At 40.0% G+C, this 19,987-nt stretch overlaps 1 protein-coding gene across 1 annotated transcript; it reads left to right on the top strand.

Annotated features, from left to right (window-relative positions):
- The first annotated feature begins 1,875 nt into the window (after nucleotides 1-1,875).
- On the top strand, nucleotides 1,876-19,488 carry LOC103699134 (proteasome subunit alpha type-1-B-like). Its single transcript, XM_039117171.3, has 3 exons — nucleotides 1,876-2,356; nucleotides 18,805-18,916; nucleotides 19,034-19,488. The coding sequence occupies exons 1-2, from the start codon at nucleotides 2,006-2,008 to the stop codon at nucleotides 18,886-18,888; spliced, it is 435 nt and encodes a 144-aa protein (XP_038973099.1). The 5' UTR covers nucleotides 1,876-2,005; the 3' UTR covers nucleotides 18,889-18,916; nucleotides 19,034-19,488.
- The last annotated feature ends 499 nt before the right edge of the window (nucleotides 19,489-19,987 follow it).

The following is a 19,987-nucleotide window of genomic DNA, read 5'->3' as shown; positions in this document are numbered from 1 at the left end:
TTCATTCCAGTTGAAATTAAGATTCCATTTCCCTCTTTGGGCCCTCCAAGTTTCTAGTGACTGCTTTCAAGGTTATCTTCTTCTTTGATGCAGCCAAGTTTTTTTTTTTTTTTTTTTGCTGAAAACTGGTTTTCATACAATACGTGTACGAATACATCCAATAAAGTCAAAAAACACTAACTCACGGAGTGCCAGTGGCAGCTCCCTCTCCCCCACTTAAAGGGTGTACCCTGATTGATGAGCCGCAAAGGCAGCCACCCAATCGGCCGCCCCGTTGGTTTCTCGGAATACATGTTTGGCTTGGACGGCCACCCCAACCCCGCACATCATCCCTATATCCCGAACCAAGGGATGGTCTGCACCCAGATTTCTTTCAATTTCATAACTAGATCCTTTAAAATCTTCAATCTGACCCATAGTCCGGCCTTCCATTTTCTTTTTGACAAATAGGGTGGTTATGTGCCACCACCTAAGAATGAAACCCGGGGCCTCACTCCAAGAGAAGAGGACATATCCCATTCCTTGAAACTTGCTTTTCTTTTCCATTACCTGTCCTGCCCTATGATTTTTTCTTTGGGCCGCAATATTGTTTCATAGTATTCTCATCATTAGGCAAGGGTTTGTGCCCTTTGTTGCCACCCCAGCCTTTCACTCACTTCCTTCAAGTTCTTGCGTGGGTCCATTTTGATGCTTTATTCTTTAACATGCATTGGATAACCAGTATTTGTTTTTCTTATCCGAGGTCAGCTACATCCACACAATTAACCCATCAACACCTTCTAAGAAAATAAACTTAGTTACAGTTTAAGTAAATTTGGGAATCCAACATGTAATGTTTGAACCTTTTGGTTATAAAAGTTTAACTATCTGCAAATGTAAGCCTTAACGTTGGTCCAACAGGGAAGTATGAAAATTATTTTCTTCACAGGAGTTTTAATAACTTATTGAAACAACAGCCTACAATACCGAGAGCCAACAGATGGAATAATCTAATTATAATCTTAGTTACAGTTTTTGATACTGGCAGATGCTTTCATAAGTATATGTCCCATCTGAATCGAAAGTAAGTTAATCACAAAACCTTTTAGATTGCTGTAATGCCGCCATTAAATTCTAGAGACCCATAGCTTGTTCATGTCAAGTTTGGATCAAGCACGGCCAGAACCTGAGCCGGTCCCATAGCTTCAAGAGACCCATACCAAATTTATTAAAAGAAAGATGCATGTACAAGAGAGATGGAATGTACAAATAAGAGAAAGCGGGAGAGTAGTTTTTTCAGACATAAAAGTTTCTAAGAAGCAAGTGAAACCAGCAGAGGAGGTTGGAAATAATTTGAACCTGTACATTATATTAGAAAATAGAGAATCAAATTGAGTTAGGAAACGTTTCTCTGAAGTTCTTTTGGCAAACATAATTCCCTTTTTTTTTTTTGGGGGGGGGGGGGGGGGGTCTGGTTCACAGTGCGTGTACGAATATACCCACTAAAATTAAAAAACACAAGCTCAAGAAGTGCCCGTGGCAACTCTTCCTCTTCTGACCATAGAGTGTACCCTGAGTGGTGAGCCGCATAGGCAGCCACCCAGTCGACTGCCCCGTTGGTCTCTCTAAATACATGCTTGATCTGGAAGACCACTCTATTTCTAGTCATCATCCTAATATCTCGGATCAAGAGGTGGGCAACGGCACTTAGGGCAAGTGCCAGGACTTTAAGGAGAGGAGAGGAGACTCAACAACACGGGGCTTGCCCAAACCCAACAACAAAGCGCGCATAGACGTCATTTCGGATCCATATTCCGACCCAATCCGACCCGATACCCGAACATAGAGAGCACCTTGGGAAACAAGTAACCCGAGCAAGCCCTGGCTCAAAAGCCGAAGTTTATATCATTTCTAGGTAGATCTAAAGAGGCTTGAAATCCCCCAAATTAAAACCCTAGCAAGGAGAAGAAGGATATAGCATCCAGCTTCGCAGTGGGAAGAAAGCGCAGTAGGAGGCGGCGGAGCGATGTTCCGGAACCAGTACGACACGGACGTGACGACATGGAGCCCGGCGGGGCGGCTGTTCCAGGTGGAGTACGCGATGGAGGCGGTGAAGCAAGGGTCGGCGGCGATCGGGCTCCGGTCGGCGACCCACGTGGTGCTGGCGACGGTGAACAAGGCGGCCTCCGAGCTGTCGTCCCACCAGAAGAAGGTCTTCAAGGTGGACGACCACATCGGCGTCGCCATCGCCGGCCTCACTGCCGACGGCCGCGTCCTCTCCCGTTTCCTTCGCTCCGAGTGCATCAACCACGCCTTCGTCTACGAGTCCCCTCTCCCGGTCTCTCGCCTCGTCGTCCACCTCGCCGACAAGGCCCAGGTTGAGAGTCTTCGCAACCCTAAACCCCATCCATCTCCAGATTTCTTTCTCGATCTATTTCCTCTTTTAGCAAATCTAACGGAGTATGTAATGAAATGTGATGAGTTGCTTTGATTATGGATAATGACCACTTCATGCTCGATTTATGCTCCTTCTTCCTAATGTTAGGGTTTTGGAGGAAGAAAACATTTTTCCCAGGTGAGCTTTTTATGATCTCTGGATGATTAATCCTCTTGGATATCATAATAGGGGTCAGAAGTCAACATGTAGCCGAGTTGATCCCACTTAGCCCTCTGGCTTCCTGATTACTTGTGATCTTGATCCATTCTAGAGTGCGGCTTGGTACTTTTGTCTTAGTCCTGGTCTGGCACATTCTCTACTTGTTTTTGGGTACGGTGTTTTTTTGAATCCAAACATGATGCATTGCCAAGTTCTTAGCAAGGATCAGGACCCATTTTAAGTTCTAAAACCAAAATCCTAGGACTCCATTTCCGAGTCTGGTCCAATCGATCAGGGATAATCTTTTGCTAGATGCTGATCTAATCTTATTACAAAAAATAGTTTAAGGCATGAACCTGGATATTTAATTGCCTTGAACTACAGTTTTCTAATCAGTAATTTCACATGCTGTCTCCTTCATTTATTTTGCTGTTCATGATTCTCCTTGTTGAATTCTGATTTCATTGACTTCTCAGCCTATATAATTTCCATAGTTACTTCTCATTGAAGGCAGCCTGTGCATCAATTCTTGTTAAGTTGGTATCCTCATTAAAGTCGTCTATCTTCTTCTCACATAACCTTAAAGGATGCTGTTTACCTTGATGCTTTCTGTGTGGATGGAGTTTGTTGTTCGCCATCGTCTGTGTCATGCTTCATTACTGTAAAATCATGTTTTTATTACTCTTCATTCACAAACAAAACCTCTTTGATGATGTTGTGCTTTTTATCAGGACATCCAATTTTTCTGTAGTACACATGCTATCCAAGTTAAATGGAGTCTTTACGCTTCCTTTGAGGTAGCAACTGGTGACAGACAACTCTTCTACTCTAGAATGAATTCTTCACCAAAATCTCCTTCATTCTTCTCTATTGCATTTTCTGACCAACCACAAATAGGAATACGTAGTCATCATGTCATATTCTTAAAGTGGCGCACATGGTGACACTAGATCCAGATTTAATTGCCAACACCACCATGTTAGTCATAAAGAACTTGCCACTATTTCTGTGAAGGTCAGTATAGGTGGGTTGAGAAACAGTTTTTATTCATGTGCTGTACAACCTCCTAACTTTGGGTATCATGCTTGTGGCCCATAATTGATGAATGTACTATCAACCATAGGGCTATAACAAGCTGGATTAGAGCCAACGACCTCAAGCCCTTCCCAGCCCGAAGTAAATACTTGATTTATTTCTTTAACATTTTACTTGCATATCTAGGCCAAGATCACCCAAGATTGGTGCTGCTTCTGGCCTATTTCCTGCCCTAGCCAACCGGTGGACTTCTTCTTGAACATTTGTCTTTGATGAACTCTGGCTTGTTGTTAGAGCTTTGCAAAACTGAACTAGTAAATCTTTCCTGAAATTTCCATTTTTAATTTTGGTTTAGCTTCTCATGGTTCTATTGGTCATTTTGAAAGTTAATTCCTTAGTACGTAAGGCTCATTGGTTATTATGAAAGTTAATTTATTCTGATAACAAGCTGAGATTTTCAGGATAAGTGGTTGATTAGTTATATTTTAGGATATACTCATGTGGAGGCTTGTACTTTTGTTATTGTGGAGAATATTTTGAACAAACTCATATGATGACCATCAAGCCTTTGCGAAGCGTTCCTGTCCAGGTCTACATTTGATGTTAATTTAAGCTTGTTGGTGTATTTTTTCTCATCTTCCATCCATATTACTTGGGGCCTCTCGCCCTTTTTTTTTTTTATAACTTTTAGCAATGAAAATAAAAACACCTTCCTTACTAGAGCTCAATGAGATCTTTTTTATACATGTCCATATCATCTTAGTTAATTTCCATCACTTTGTACTTATTATTTGTAGCTCCTCCTCTAACATATAATTGTTAAAATGTCTGAGACTTTATATATAGGAAGTGCTTAAGGGATATTTCTTGGATGATGAGATTGGAACGCAAAATTCTAGGATGATTGAAACTCTGTTGGCCTTAGGAGAGCTTTGCTTAGAGAAAACCCTATAAAGGAATATGTGTTTTAGGAAAGGCAGATTGTGATTACAAATTGCTGTAAGAAAATTTTGAATGATGGAATTAGTTAACCACAAAGTGGCTTAGAAAAGATTTCAAATGGCACCTGGGTTAATATTGATCAGTAGGTAACCTTTATCTTAAATACCTTACTGGAGTTGCACTTACAGGAGAAGGAGATTTGGAAGTTTCACAAATTTATGGTAGATCATAAAAATTATGGTGAAATCTGGGTATGTTCCTTTGCCATATGGTCAGATCTTGGGCTGAAGATCCTTCAAATGGATGGTGTTTCTTTTTTGGGGGGCCCTGGGGGGACTTGGGGGTTGGTGGTTAACTAGCATTACTTTGCGTTGATGAATTGGTAATAGGTTTTAGGTGGACGACCAATGAGCTGCTGTCCTTGCTGGCTTTGGTGGCAAATTGTCAAACAAGATGCCTTAGAGAAAACTCATCATATATTTGAAATATCCTATATGGCAACTGTAAGATGAGACTCTTCTGTTTTCAAATGGTCATATCAACCTCCTATTATTCTGGAGAATGTTGATGGGAACAAGTAACTGATGTAGTGAATATGATTAATTCATTGCTTGGTTTTTGATGTCTACAAAATCAATGAGGTAATGTGAATGAACGTTTACATTTTATTATATAATAGGTTTGTTGCAAAATGTGAAGCTATTATAGGATAGTTGTTAAGCAGCTTATTAGACCTCATTTTTAACAAAAAATATATAGCATATGTTCTTATCCACTTAGTGATTAGTGTTGCCAAAAAAATTACCTAATCTAATGTGCATGTCAAATATGGGTTTGGAGCGATATTGAGAGAATTTGATAGCTTATTACATTATATGGTGCAACTGCACTCTCGCTCCGTCTTTAGGTAATGAAGGTCAGGATTTTCAGATCATGCGGTATCATAGACTGAAGTGCACTGTTTGTATTCTTAGGCAACACTTGGATGATTGTAAACAAATGTCTAGTTGCATTAAACAGAAATAAATTAGGTGGTCTTGTTTCATTGGTGATTTGGCGTGTAAGATAGTTTAAATGGTGCATAATGGGGATTTACATGAAGTTTCCAGCACAGCGTAATATGACATGGTCCTTGAAGATCTATGAGCCTGGATGATTTATACTAGGGCTATTCCTAAGTGGTAACTTTGCATCAGATCTGGTGCTCAAATAAAGGATCACGAGATCTTTGCCCTAGAAGATTAGAACGTCCCTAAGTGATCTGATGTTCGTAGCTTTCTTGTCCAGTTTTCCGAAAATCTCAAAAATGTTCCTTATTTCTTCTTGTGAAGGACAATGTTTAGATTTTTCTGAAAGATCTGCAATAGGATATGTCACAAACATATCCTTGCTAAAGATATCTGATTTTTCTTGTGAAGGACAGGGCATGACCTCCTTCATTTCTGTTTATTTGTATGTCTTATACTGTCTTTAGGCCTTACTGACATGTCATGAACATGCTTACATAAGAAGGCCATGCACCAAAATGTATCCACCTAGTATTTTTAAACACTGCTTCAAAAAATTGCATATCAGTTGATACATAATGCTACCCAGTCATATGTATTGACATATATTTGTCCTTTTTCTTTCTGGCAAAACAAATTCTGGTACTGTTGATGTTTGTTTTCTCCCAACTTTTGAGAATGTGTTTTTGTTAAATGTTCTTTTCTGGACTTTTATTTTTCTCCTGCAGTAATTTTGGTTTGGGAGTGTTAAATAACAACGCCCATGCTCTGTTGTTTATCAATGATATATGTTAAAAAACCAATCATGTCTCTTAAACAATCGAAAGTTGTTTAAGAGATCTGATTGGTTCTTACAATGCTATGAACTGAAGTGGTATGTTTCTAAAATATTATTTTGTCAATTTTCTTGTTCCCAGAAAATACCTGCCAGATTAAACCTAAATTAGATGTTAAGGCTTTCATGTTCCGATACTTCTGAATCTCATTGGAAACAAAATAAGTCTGTTAAGCACTTACCATTAATATCCAGGCGTGCAAATTAAATGTTTATTCAATACTTAATTCCCTTGAGAAGAGATCTAGGATAATCTCAGTCCACTTTTAAATGATGAGCTTTTATTAGATAGGCTGGAATCATTATATATCTGATCTAAAAGAAAATTGTTTGGAATGTATCTTATACCACCACCAAAAGAAGAAGAAGAAGAAGAAGAAAAAGAAGAAGATATGTTTGATTCTATTGGGTTCTGTTATAATTGCTTTCTCTGTCTTGTGTTCTTTAAATGCTATTACCACTTGCAAGCTATTTATGAAATGATAATTGGCTAGGAATAGAAATTGAAATATGGCTCAATTCACATGTTGTAGCAAAGTGACACCAATTGCACCCACCATGGATTCATGTATTAGACATCTGGGAAAAAAGTGAGATAAACAGAAGAGTAATGCTCTAGTGCTTCTTGATTTGCTTTTTGATGCTCTGCTCGCAGCATCACTTGAGAAGAGCTGAATGATAACGAAGATAGCTGATAGGTTTAAAGCAAGGTAAATGCAGTGAAATGTTTTAAGATGTTTGATTGCTGCATGACTTGGAAACATAAAGCTATGCATATAAGATGTCAACAGATTCATTAAATGCTATTACCACATGAACACTATTTATGAAAAATTGGTGGGAATAGAAATTGAAATATGGTCTCAATTCAAATGTGGTAGCGAAGTGAATCCAATTGCACCACCATGGATTCATGCATAGACGAGTTGAATGACAACGAAGGTAGCTGATACACACTCCTCTGCAGTGAAGTGCTTAAAGGTGTTGATTGCAGCATGCCTTAGAAACTTAAAGATACACACATAAGACATCGATGGGAACTGGGATGTCCTGAAATCTGATTTTGAAAAATAGCCAAGACGTTTACATGATAAAATGACTGGGTGATAACTTCTGAATGAAGGAGTTCACTGTTGGTAGCATCAGCAAAATTTTAGTGTGCATAACTATGCAACTGCATGACTAGTCTACATTTTGAGAGCTGCCAACTTGAAAGTAAGCTTACTGATGCTTCTTCACTCTTGTGCTACTGTCTTGGTTGAATGTAAACATAATGGAAAATATTCTGGTCTGTTCTAAATCTTAAAATATCCTCTGACATGAACTATGTTTAGAAGAGAAAGGGACTCTGTAGTGTGATCCCTTACGCAAGTTAATTCTACAATTTGCATCCTAGTTTGGCCATTTCTGTAAGGTGAGGAAAGTGAAAATTGGAGGTTTCTCTAATTATATCAACAATTCACTTAATTTGGTGTTAATGAAAGTGAACTGTTGGTACCCACATCCATATTCCACAATTTAGATTTTTTTTCCTTTTTTTCTTTAAAGCCTATGGAATTTATTTTGTATTGGTAGATTGTTTGTTGTTTTTGTCTAACTTTTCTTATTTTGTACTTTTGCTGTATGATTGATGCCACTTTTCTTTTTATGCCTCACTTGCCAGATAAAGAAAATTCACTTTGCAACTTTTTATTCTTCGTTCTCAAGAGTGCATAATTTTGCTTCATTATTTATTTGCTTTGTATCCTCTCAAAAAAAAGGTTCCTATGTAAAAAACAGAAACACGGATACTTAACTATGTGTGAATGCTGAATATTCTAACATGTTTGGCAAATGAATTTTTAGTTACCTTGTAATTTTTGATATTGAAGATATGCATGAGCTTTTTTTAACAAATATGCACCAATACGTAAGAGCAAATTGGTTTAGCTCCACAATTGATGTGGAAGTTCATATGCGTACACACTCCTCTGTTTTATACCTTTTTTCACTTGACAATTCACTAACAATGTACGAAGACCATTCTGTTGCCCAGATAGACAACCCAAGAGGGGGGGGGGGTGAATTGGGTTTTAAAATAATTTAGCAATTAAAACGTTTATGGATGACTAATTAATACTTTTGCAAGATGATTAATTAGTTGCTATGTGCTGTGAGTAAAATGAGAGTAAGAGAGAGAGACACAAGCAATCACAAACACAATGTTTTTATAGTGGTTCGGAGCTAATCCTTGCTCCTACGTCCACTCCCCAAGTCTCACTTGGAAATTCACTATAACCCCTCGGATTACAGCCGGTTGTTTTACAAGCTCACAACCCAACTTGTTGTTTTACGAGGTCACAACGAACTCGGTCGGTTTTTCCAGGCTCACCGACTAGAACCACCCGATTGTTTTTCCGGGATCACAATCGAACCCTTACACGTTGGTTTTACCCTCGGCTCACCAACAAACCTATATACCCTTGATTCAATCCCCTGATTGAATCAAGTAAGGACAAGATGGAAAGAACAAAGACAAACAGAAAAACAAAGCTTCTAAAAAGCAGATATACAGCGATATTAATAAGAGTAAAGTTAAGAGCCCTCAAACACGTTTGAGTTGGAGAAGAGAAGGGCTTCTTGAACTTTGGGTCTCCTCTTGAAAATTGGAAGACTTGAAGGCAGGAGGAGACTTCTTTTAATGCTGGAAAGAGTCGGTTGAATGGAGTTAATGGCCCTCTTCCTTCTTTTCCGTTGAAATCAGTTTGCAGAGAAAGGATGCTTGATTTCTTTGAGTGGAATGGTACTTCTCTGTCTTGCTACAGTCCTCTGTGGCTATTTAAGCCATCCCCCACGGAAACTAGCCGTTAGACACATTTTTCTGCCCGTTCTGCACACTCTGCACATCCTGACAATGTGTCCGTTGGGGTCGGAGTCGACTCGCGCGATCTGGAGTCGACTCGGCTGTAACAGGAGTCGACTCATGCTTTTCTGGAGTCGGCTCGGCAACTGTTCCGGATTTGAATTAAAGTGACCTCCTCGACTGGGAGTCGACTCGACTTAACCCGGAGTCGACTCGCCAAAAACTGGAGCTGACTTGGCATTTTTGGAGTCGGCTCATCCCTTGAAATCCGTAGAGCTATTTTTCAACTTGGCCCACTCGAGTCGACTCGGAATTTCTGGGAGTCGACTCGGCGCTCAGAGCCCGAACTCCCGATCTTCTGTCTTTTGGCTCGTCCAGTCTTGGAGTCGACTCGAACTGTTCCGGAGTCGACTCGGCTCTCAGTTTCCGAAACTCAGTCTTCTGCCTTTTTGGTGTAGCGCTGCCTTGGAGTCGACTCGAGCTGTCTTGGAGTCGACTCGGCTCTCAGAGACAACAATTTGGTCTTCTGTCTTTTTGGGGTCGCGTTGTCTCGGAGTCGACTCGCGCATTGCGGGAGTCGACTCGGATCTCAGTGTCCGAAAACTGCTCTCTGACTTTTGCCTTGAATACAACTGAGAGTCGACTCTCGCTTTCTTTGGAGTCGACCTGCCAACCATCGGAGTCGACTCGCGTTCCTCAGGAGTCGACTCGGCTCTCAGGGTCGAAACTTGCTCTTTGACTTTTTGTCTGTAACTCCCTGGAGTCGACTCATACTACTCCGGAGTCGACTCGGTAAGCATCGGAGTCGACTCGCGCACTTCAGGAGTCGACTCACTGACAGGTTTTGAATTGTGTCTTTCTGTTCATCTGTCTGTTCTCAGTCGGAGTCGACTCGTAGTGATCCGGAGTCGACTCGAGCCCGTGCCAGTGCTTCTGATACGCTTGGAGTCGACTCGTAATATCCCGGAGTCGACTCGAGTCTCAGACTTTGGTTCAAACTGACTTTTTAACTTATCCAAAATATCTTGAACCAAATCTAGAAACACTTAGACAAGATTTTCACTGAAACACTCGATTGAATTCATTAGAAAACAAAATATATACTCAAATGCTTTGAGCTCATCAAAATCAAATAGGGTTTTAATCAATCACTCCACAATCTCTCCCTTTTTGATGATGACAAAACATTGAGTATATGTAAAGTGAATTGCTCAATAAACAAGGAAATGAAATCTATACATGAATTCAAGTGTCTGGTTATTTAATTTATCCAAACTTGAAAGGTGTGAAACAATAAATTTTGGAGTTAAAGCTCCCCCTTTCATTTGGAATTATATAAGCCTTCATGTCATGCACTCAATTGTTTGGCTTATATATATTTAGTGATTTGGCTTTCTTAAAAATTCAGATTCTCCCCCTCAACATATGCATTCAACTTTGTTTTGATTCTCTGAATTTCCTTTTAATGCATTGAAGTTTTTGAACTTAAATTTTTAGTTTTTTTAGAGGAAAAATCTATCAATTTGTTCTTGAGTAGGATTCAACTAATCTCCGAATATCCCTTGAATAGATTCTGGAGATTACTCCATTAAGAGCCCCAACAGAGAGATAATGAGCTTCGAGGTATCAAATCCACTTAGAACAAATTATTGTGTGTTTTAAAAGTTTTTCTTTTTATTGATTTTCATTGATTCCTTTTACATATCTAATACATATTTCTCCCCCTTTTTGTCATCGTATCAAAAAGGAAGTGAGTAGAACACGCAATCAATTAGAGATCAAATTGCACAAAATTGAAGAGAATATGTCTACTCATTGTATTGATGTGTATGTAAATACATTTGTGAATACAATAAGTAAAGCAGAAAATACATGTCAAAATACAAAAAGATCTAAGGCTTCCTCGAGGAGGATGCGGCTTCCCTGGGCTGTCGTTCCGCGAGTAGGGTGACCGCATTGACGACGTGCTCTAACTGTCTGATAATGGCCGAGGTGGCCCTGCTGTGTGTCATGTCGAGCTCGGTCACAGTCTGCTGAAGTGTGTCCAGCTTGGCGATGAGCACATTCGCCAAGCGCTCGGCCCCCTGACTAGTGGTGCCCATGTCATGTCGGATGTCATCGCGCATCTTCCGAGTGGTGCTCGTGACATCGCTCATGCTAGAGAACTGGGCTTGTATCAGGCTCCTGATATTGTAGATTTCTTCCCGCACATGGGCCGTCATCTCGGTCACGGCTGACAGGGAAGGAACCAATGCAGAAGAGGGTGCAGGAGAGGGAGCAGTCGCTGGACCTCGGAGCTCCCTAAGCAGGTCGTCCCGAAGATCCCTCACGATGTCCTGTCGCAACTCCCGGAGCTGCTCAGGAGAGATCCGGACCTCCATCAGCTGAGTGGGTGGAGCGGAGGAGGAGGGTCCGGCTGAAGTGGAAGGTACTGAAGTGGAGGGAAAGGTAGGAATGTCCGAATCAGGGTCAGGACTGGGGGAGTGGCTGGTAGTATGTGTGGAGGTAGACGACTTCCTAACCCAAGTTCCCTCTACCTTACGAAACCCCATCCTGTGTAGGGTTCCCGGACGCATGCAATCTGTCCATCGCAATGCGCGAGAGGGTTCCCCCTCAGGAATAGGAATCTCGGCCTCCCTAAAGATAAGTGTGTATAGCATGCCATAGGGGAGGGTGAGCCTAGGTCTATCTAGGGGCTCACATAGATATCTATAAATGAGTTTCGGGAAGTTGATTGGGGTGTCCTGGAGGATGTAGAACATAAGGGCTAGGTCCCTCTCAGAAACAAAATCGAAGCGGCCAGTCTTCGGGAAGAGGGTCCTAGAGATGATACTCAAGAGGAGCCGCATCTCAACTGACAGTGAGCTGGCGGACACCTCATCTATTGGGGACTGGGGTGGATGCCCTAGAATGGCCGTAAGGGCCTCAGTCCTATCTTCGGGGTGTGTGGGTGACACTCCTACTTAGGGAAGGTGGAGGATTTGGGCTATGAAATCCTCGGAAATAAATAATGGGACACTGGCTACGGTTCCCTCTATACCCCCATTGCCCCTATGGACAGTACCGTAGAACTCCCTAACTAGCCCTGGGTATGTGGGGAGATCTAGGGAACAAAAATACTCTAAACCCTGGGCCCGCAATCTCTCTCCTATGGTAAAGCCCTCCCGGGAGAGATAGTCAAAATCGACGTATCTCCCGGTGGAGACCGCCTTCCCGGCGCACGGCCTCGAGGGAACCTCCCTCGGCGGGGAACAAACCGGAGGTTGTGGCCTCACGGGATCGTTCCAGCCTTGGAACGCCGCTCGGCACCGGTCGCGGGTTGGTGCCTCTTCCGGCTTGGGACAACGGCTTTATGAGGCATGGTCGACCTAGAATGGGGTAAAACGCTAATGGACGAAAGAAGGTCGACGGAAAAAATCCTAAGGGCGGCCGGAGACGATCTAGGAGTCGGCTCTAGGGTTTGTGAACAGTGGCGGCGGTGAATAGAAGTGTTGAGTAAACGCTGGATTAGGGTTAAAAAGTCGGATCCCGACTGCGAGTCGACTCCTGTAAGTCTCAAGTCGACTCGACCTCGAGTCGACTCCAAAATATGCGCGAGTCGACTCTCCTTAAGCGCCTATTGACCTCGAGTCGACTCCCGACTGTATGCGAGTCGACTCCCCCTTACGAGCCGACTCTGAAACTTACTCGAGTCGTCTCGAACTTTGGCACGCACCTAAAAATCATGCTATGTTCGTGCCAAATGAGGGAAAATCACTAAGTTATGATCTGATTTGATGATCATTGAAAAGAAACTCTATATTAACCACAATCTAATCATCAAAATCAATGAACTAGTGGAAAATACCACTAGGATGGATCAATCACTCCTAATCCCCTCCTAAGCACACTAAATCTCTCTTCACTTAAGGGTTTTGTAAAAATATCAGCTAATTGATCATCAGTGCAAACAAATTGAAGTGTCACATCACCATTCAGTACATGATCTCTTATGAAGTGATGTCTTATCTCAATATGTTTAGTTCTTGAATGCTGGATTGGATTTTTAGTTAAATTAATGGCATTTGTATTATCACAATTAATGAAAATTTTATTTTGTTTAATGCCATAGTCTTCAAGTTGTTGTTTAATCCACATGATTTGAGCACAACAACTCCCGGCTGCAACATATTCAGCTTCAGCAGTAGATAATGCAACCGAGTTTTGTTTCTTGCTAAACCAAGAGATTAAATTTTCTCCTAGGAATTGACATGACCCGCTGGTGCTTTTTCTATCAAGTTTACATCCAGCAAAGTCTGAATCTGTGTATCCTATTAAGTTCAGGCTAGATTCTTTAGAATACCATAAACCTATATTCTTTGTTCCTATTAGGTATTTAAAGATTCTCTTGACTGCAATTAGATGAGATTCCTTAGGATTAGACTGATATCTAGCACACATACATACATTAAACATGATATCAGGTCTACTTGCAGTGAGATATAATAAAGATCCTATCATACCTCTATATAACTTTTGATCTACTGATTTATCGGATTCATCTTGGTCTAATTTGCATGATGAGCTCATGGGTGTGCTGATTGACTTGTTTTCCTCCATATCAAACTTCTTAAGCATCTCCTTGATGTATTTGGCTTGATTGATGAAGATGCCTTCTTCAGATTGTTTGATTTGAAGCCCGAGAAAATAATTCAGCTCTCCTATCATGCTCATTTCAAACTCACTCTGCATCAAGTCAGCAAATTCTTCGCAGAGGCGATTGTTAGTAGCACCGAAAATAATATCATCAACATAAATCTGCACTAATAACATATCTTTGTTTTTCTTCTTTAGAAACAATGTTGTATCTACATTTCCCCAAGAGAACTCATGTTCTAATAGGAATTTGCTAAGCCTCTCATACCATGCTCTAGGTGCTTGTTTCAAACCATAAAGTGCTTTGTTCAATTTATATACATGATTAGGATATTGATGATTTTCAAAATTGTTCTACATATACCTCCTCATTAATATACCCATTTAAAAATGCACTTTTTACATCCATTTGAAATAATTTGAAGTCCTTAGAGCATGCAAATGCTAGTAAAAGTCTAATTGCCTCAAGTCTAGCTACAGGAGCAAAGGTTTCATCAAAATCTATACCTTCTTCTTGATTATAACCCTTTGCTACTAGTCTAGCCTTATTCCTTATTACAATTCCATTTTCATCAAGTTTATTTTTATAAATCCATTTGGTACCTATAATTGAATATTCAGAAGGTCGTTCAACTAGATTCCATACCTTGTTTCTAGTAAATTGGTTTAATTCTTCCTGCATTGCGTTTATCCAATTTACATCTTTTTCAGCTTCTTCTATGTGTTTGGGCTCAAAATGTGAGACAAAAGCTAGATGATTATTTAAGTTTCTAAGAGATGCTCTAGTCCTAACAGGTTGAGATGGATCATCTAAAATCAATTCTTTAGGATGCCCGTGAGCATACCTCCAAGTCTTAGTTAGCCCATGATCCATATTAGCTTCTTGGCTTGATGATACACCTTCAATTAATTTTTGATCATCATCTTGTAACGTCATCTCATCTATCTTTTCTTCAAGAATTTCAGCATCATCATCAAGATTAACTCTCTTACTAGAAGAGGTATCACTAGAATCATCAAAAACAACATGTATGGATTCTTCTATGACTAGGATTCTTTTATTAAAGATTCTATAGGTTTTACTAGTTGTAGAGTACCCCAAGAATATACCCTCATCAGATTTAGAATCAAATTTTCCTAGATTATCTTTTCCATTATTATGAACAAAATACCTACATCCAAAGACATGAAAATAATTTACCTTTGGTTTTCTGTTTTTCCAAAGTTCATAAGGTGTTTTCTTTATAATGGGTCTCAATAAAACTCTATTTAATATATGACATGAAGTATTAATGGCTTCTCCCTAAAAGTACTTAGGGAGGTTACTTTCACACAACATAGTTCTAGCCATTTCCTCTAGAGTTCTATTTTTCCTTTCCACAACTCCATTTTGTTGTGGTGTCTAGGTGCAGAAAAATTATGAGTTATCCCCTTTTTACTACAAAACTCCTCAAATAAATGATTTTCAAATTCGGTACCATGATCACTTCTAATAGCTATTACTGAAGTATCTCTAGCATTTGTTACTTCCTTATGAAATTTCTTGAAGACTGAAAATGCTTGATCTTTATGAGCTAAGAACATAACCCAAGTGTATCTAGAATAATCATCTACGATAACTAGACCATATTTATTTCCACCTAGACTTGTGGTTCTAGTTGGTCCGAATAGGTCCATGTGTAGTAGTTCTAGAGGTCTAGAGGTAGAGACACAATTTATAGATTTAAAGGAGTTCCTTGATTGTTTGCCAAATTGACATGCTTCACATATTTTATTCTCTTCAAACTTTAGTTTTGGCAAACCTATCACGGAATCTCTTTTAACTAGTTTTGATATGGTGTCCATGCTTGCATGACCTAACTTACGGTGCCATAACCAACTAGCATCATTATCCTTAGTTTCATTAACAACTAAACATGGATTATGTTTGGCAAGATCCTCAAGGTCTACAACATACACATTCCCACGTCTTATTCCTTTAAACACTAAACTATTGTCATTTGAGTTTGTTATTATGCATAGTGATGGTTTGAACATAACTTCATAACCTCTATCACACAATTGACTAATGCTTAGTAGATTATGCTTAAGACCATCAACATATCGAACATTATCAATAAAGGTTGAAGGGGTAATTTGTACTTTACCTATACCAATGATGTGACCTTGGTTATTATCTCCAAAAGTCACAGCACCTCCCTTCTTAGCTTCAAGGGTGAAGAATTGATCCTTGTCACCCGTCATGTGTCTTGAGCAGCCACTATTCAAGTACCAACAATTTTTGTCGACCTTGGCTGCAAGACACTCCTACACAAGCAAATCATATAATCTTAGGTACCCAAGTTTTCTTGGGTCCTTCATGGTTAGTAATGTTAGTTCCTTTTGGAACCCATACCCTTTTAATTTTTCTTTTAGTTTTTTCTTTTCTATAATCGCACACATTTGCTTTATGTCCTAATGTTCCACAGCAAAAACATGTTATTTTCTTAGTTTTGCTTTCTCCTGCTTTAACAAAGAAGTTACTAAGAAGTTTTTGCTTATTTTTAGGTTTATATCCTAAACCAGCTCTATTGAATACAGCTCGTTGACTATTGAGTATCATATTCAATTTTTCAGAACTAAATGTAAATTTTTCAACCAAAGGTTTGTATTTTTTAAGTTCTTTAGTTAGTGTTTGTTTTTCGGTTTTTAGAATGTTCAAGTCTTTTGTGAGATTCTCGTTTAAGATTTGTTTATTGTTTTTAAGTTGTAAAATTTTCTTAGTTAGTTTTTCATTATCTTTACTCAAGGTATTAGTTTTTTGAATTAAGAGTTGGTTGCTTGTCTTAAGTTCTAAATTTTCTTTGGTGATAAAGTCCTTATCCTTAACTAATTTATCGTATTTATGTAGGTAAGATTGATTAGCTAGCTTTAGCTCTTTATTCTTAAGATTTATAGCCTTATATTCAATCATTAATTCATTAAATGCATCATACAGTTCATCAAAGGTAAAATCTAGATGCGTTTCGGATGTTATCTCATTTTCATTGGCCATGAAGCAGAAATTGGCCTTTTCTTCTTGTTCCTCATCCGATGATGATGATGATGCGTCGGAGTCCGATAGGGTGGAGACAAGGGCTTTCTTCTTCTTGTACTTGCTCCCCTTCTTTAGTAAAGGACACTCAGCTCTAATATGCCCCGGCTTCTTGCACTCATAACATCCAATCCCCTCATTTCCCCTTTCCTTACCTTTATCCTTGCGATAGGAATTTGAGGGGCCTCTCCTTTGATGAAAGGACTTCTTTTGGTTGATGAATTTTCTGAACTTGCACACGAGAAGAGCCTCATCATCATCTCCCTCATGATCTTCTTCTTCACTGCTGCTACTGCAAGACAAGTCTTTGTTAGATGATGTAGATTTGAGAGCTATTACCTTTTTCTTATGGGAGGACTCTTCTTCGTTGTGTTGCTTCATTGTTAGCTCGTGCGTCATTAGGGATCCAAGAAGCTCCTCAAGAGGAAGCTTGTTCAAATCCTTTGCTTCTTGGATTGCCGTCACTTTGGCTTCCCATGACCTTGGTAGACAGCGAAGAATCTTCCTGACAAGATCACTGTTAGTATAGTTTTTGCCAAGGCTTTTTAGGCCATTGACAATATCAGTAAATCTAGTGAACATGCAAGTGATTGTTTCATTAGAATTCATCTTAAATAACTCATACTTATGAACTAATATATTTATTTTGGATTCTTTGACCTGATTCGTGCCCTCATGGGTCACTTCAAGTCTATCCCAAATCTCTTTTGCAGAATTGCAAGTAGAGACTCTATTGAATTCATTCCTATCTAGTGCACAGTAGAGCACATTCATTGCTTTGGCATTGAGTTGTGCCTTCCTCATGTCATGGTCATCCCAATCCTTTTCAAGTTTGGGTACAGTGACACCCTCTATATAGATGGATGGGATGTATGGTCCATTCAATATAATGGTCCACATCTCATAGTCTTGGGCTTGGATAAATATTCTCATCCTAGCCTTCCAATATGAGTAGTCGGATCCATTAAAGAATGGGGGTCTTTGGGTGGACTGACCCTCAATGTGGGAAGATCCAAATGGGGTTGTCATTTTGATTTTTTACTCTTAGGGTAGAAGAGTTTAGGCTCTGATACCACTTGTTGCCCAGATAGACAACCCAAGAGGGGGGGTGAATTGGGTTTTAAAATAATTTAGCAATTAAAACGTTTGTGGATGACTAATTAATACTTTTGCAAGATGATTAATTAGTTGCTATGTGCTGTGAGTGAAATGAGAGTAAGAGAGAGAGACACAAGCAATCACAAACACAATGTTTTTATAGTGGTTCGGAGCTAATCCTTGCTCCTACGTCCACTCCCCAAGTCTCACTTGGGAATTCACTATAACCCCTCGGATTACAGCCGGTTGTTTTACAAGCTCACAACCCAACTTGTTGTTTTACGAGGTCACAACGAACTCGGTCGGTTTTTCCAGGCTCACCGACTAGAACCACCTGATTGTTTTTCCGGGATCACAATCGAACCTTTACACGTTGGTTTTCCCGGAAGTCTCATTTTGCTGTCACAAGAAGGTTTCTACACCACTAAACTTTGTATAAAGTGGAACAAGTGCCTAAATTTTTTACGGAATTGACTTCCGCTAAGTATTTATGGATCAAACTAAGAAATTTTTTTCTGGGAACAAATAATTTATTTCTTCTCATAGTAGATTAAAAGCTCTTAAGCTCATCTAGTTTTGCACATAAGATTTATTTTCAAGTCACATAGCCATTGATACTTCTCCTTCCTTTTCTCATGTGAGAGCCCCTCACATGCTTGACATAGTTTGGAGGGATCACATAGAGTGATAAAAAGCGAAATGAATATTTTGAGAGACAATTCAAATGCTTTCATGATTGGATATGCTTCTGCTGTGTTTCAGGGGAGAACAAAAGGCAGATCCAGAGGCTGCGCTAAGTTTTCTGGCCAAACACTGCAAATGGGCTGTCGTGACCCTTGGCTCTAAGGGATGCATTGCAAAGCATGGAAAAGAGGTCCGTAGTATGCATTTCTCTTCTCTCTCTCTCTCTCTCTCTCTCTCTCTCTCTTCCTTTTTGCTGCCGGTGGGGGGTTTGGAATGCTTGACGTTCAGAAATCATTTGGTGTCTCAGGTTGTCCGAGTTCCAGCTATAGGGGAGGCACGCGCTGTTGATGCCACAGGAGCTGGTGATCTCTTTGCCAGTGGTTTTTTGTACGGGCTGGTGAAAGGGCTTCCGCTTGAAGACTGCTGCGTGGTGGGCTCCTGCAGTGGTGGATCTGTGATACGATCTCTTGGTGGTGAAGTGAGACCTGAGAACTGGAAGTGGATGTACAAGCAGATGCAGGCCAGGGATCTGCTGCTTCCAGATCTTAAAAACTAAATTCGCCTGGCTACTTGTTTGGATATTAAGAAGACTTCACGTTTGCTGTGGCGTTGTTTTGTAAGAAGGGGCAGCATAATTTTGCATTTGGGGCCAGTCTGGGTGATTATTGAGTGTAGTAGATTAAACTCAACTTTTGTGTCCATAGTCTTGTACCGTGAAGATTATTAAATTTCAGTAGTAAAAAGTACTCTAGACTTGTTCTAGTGAGTGTTCCAGCTGGGGCTGGAAGTGGCCCAAGCCGGCCTGCTGGACATCGGGCCGGGCCATCTTCAGGTCCAGCTATAAGTTAGTTTTGGAATAGGTTTGGGCATAACATTAGAGCCCATTCAAACTTCGAGCCTGCCTCGCTTTCGTAGTTAGATGGCTAGGCCTGAGCGTGAGCCTAGACCACGCTCGAAAATCAAGCCCGAAGTCAGGGCCGGAATCGGCTTGAAAAGCTAAACCATCTTTAATTCCTCGTAATGAAGTTGTGTGAAATGGTTTGATTTGGAGGGCTGTACTCACGTTCGTACTATATGATATGAGTAGCCGCCTTTACCAAAAAAAAAAAAAAAAAAAAAAAAAAAAAAAAAAAAAAAAAAAAAAAAAAAAAAAAAAAAAAAAAAAAAAAAAAAAAAAAAAAAAGTGTGAAATGGCTTGAAAAGCTGCACGATCAATTTTTTCAGATCATGAGAAAGGTCAGGGCTACCCCAAAAGGATTGC

This window comes from Phoenix dactylifera, chromosome 18 (assembly GCF_051530095.1).
Source record: "Phoenix dactylifera cultivar Ajwa chromosome 18, Ajwa_hap1_PhDact_Kaust_v1.1, whole genome shotgun sequence".
Classification (NCBI taxonomy): Eukaryota; Viridiplantae; Streptophyta; class Magnoliopsida; order Arecales; family Arecaceae; genus Phoenix; species Phoenix dactylifera.
This window is presented reverse-complemented; position numbering and strand designations above follow the sequence as displayed.

Bases quoted from the DNA above. Each gene is read 5' to 3' on its own strand.
- LOC103699134 (XM_039117171.3), top strand. From the start codon at position 2,006: ATGTTCCGGAACCAGTACGACACGGACGTGACGACATGGAGCCCGGCG. The intron at 2,357-18,804 runs GTTGAGAGTCTT...GCTGTGTTTCAG, and splicing joins ACCTCGCCGACAAGGCCCAG to GGGAGAACAAAAGGCAGATC.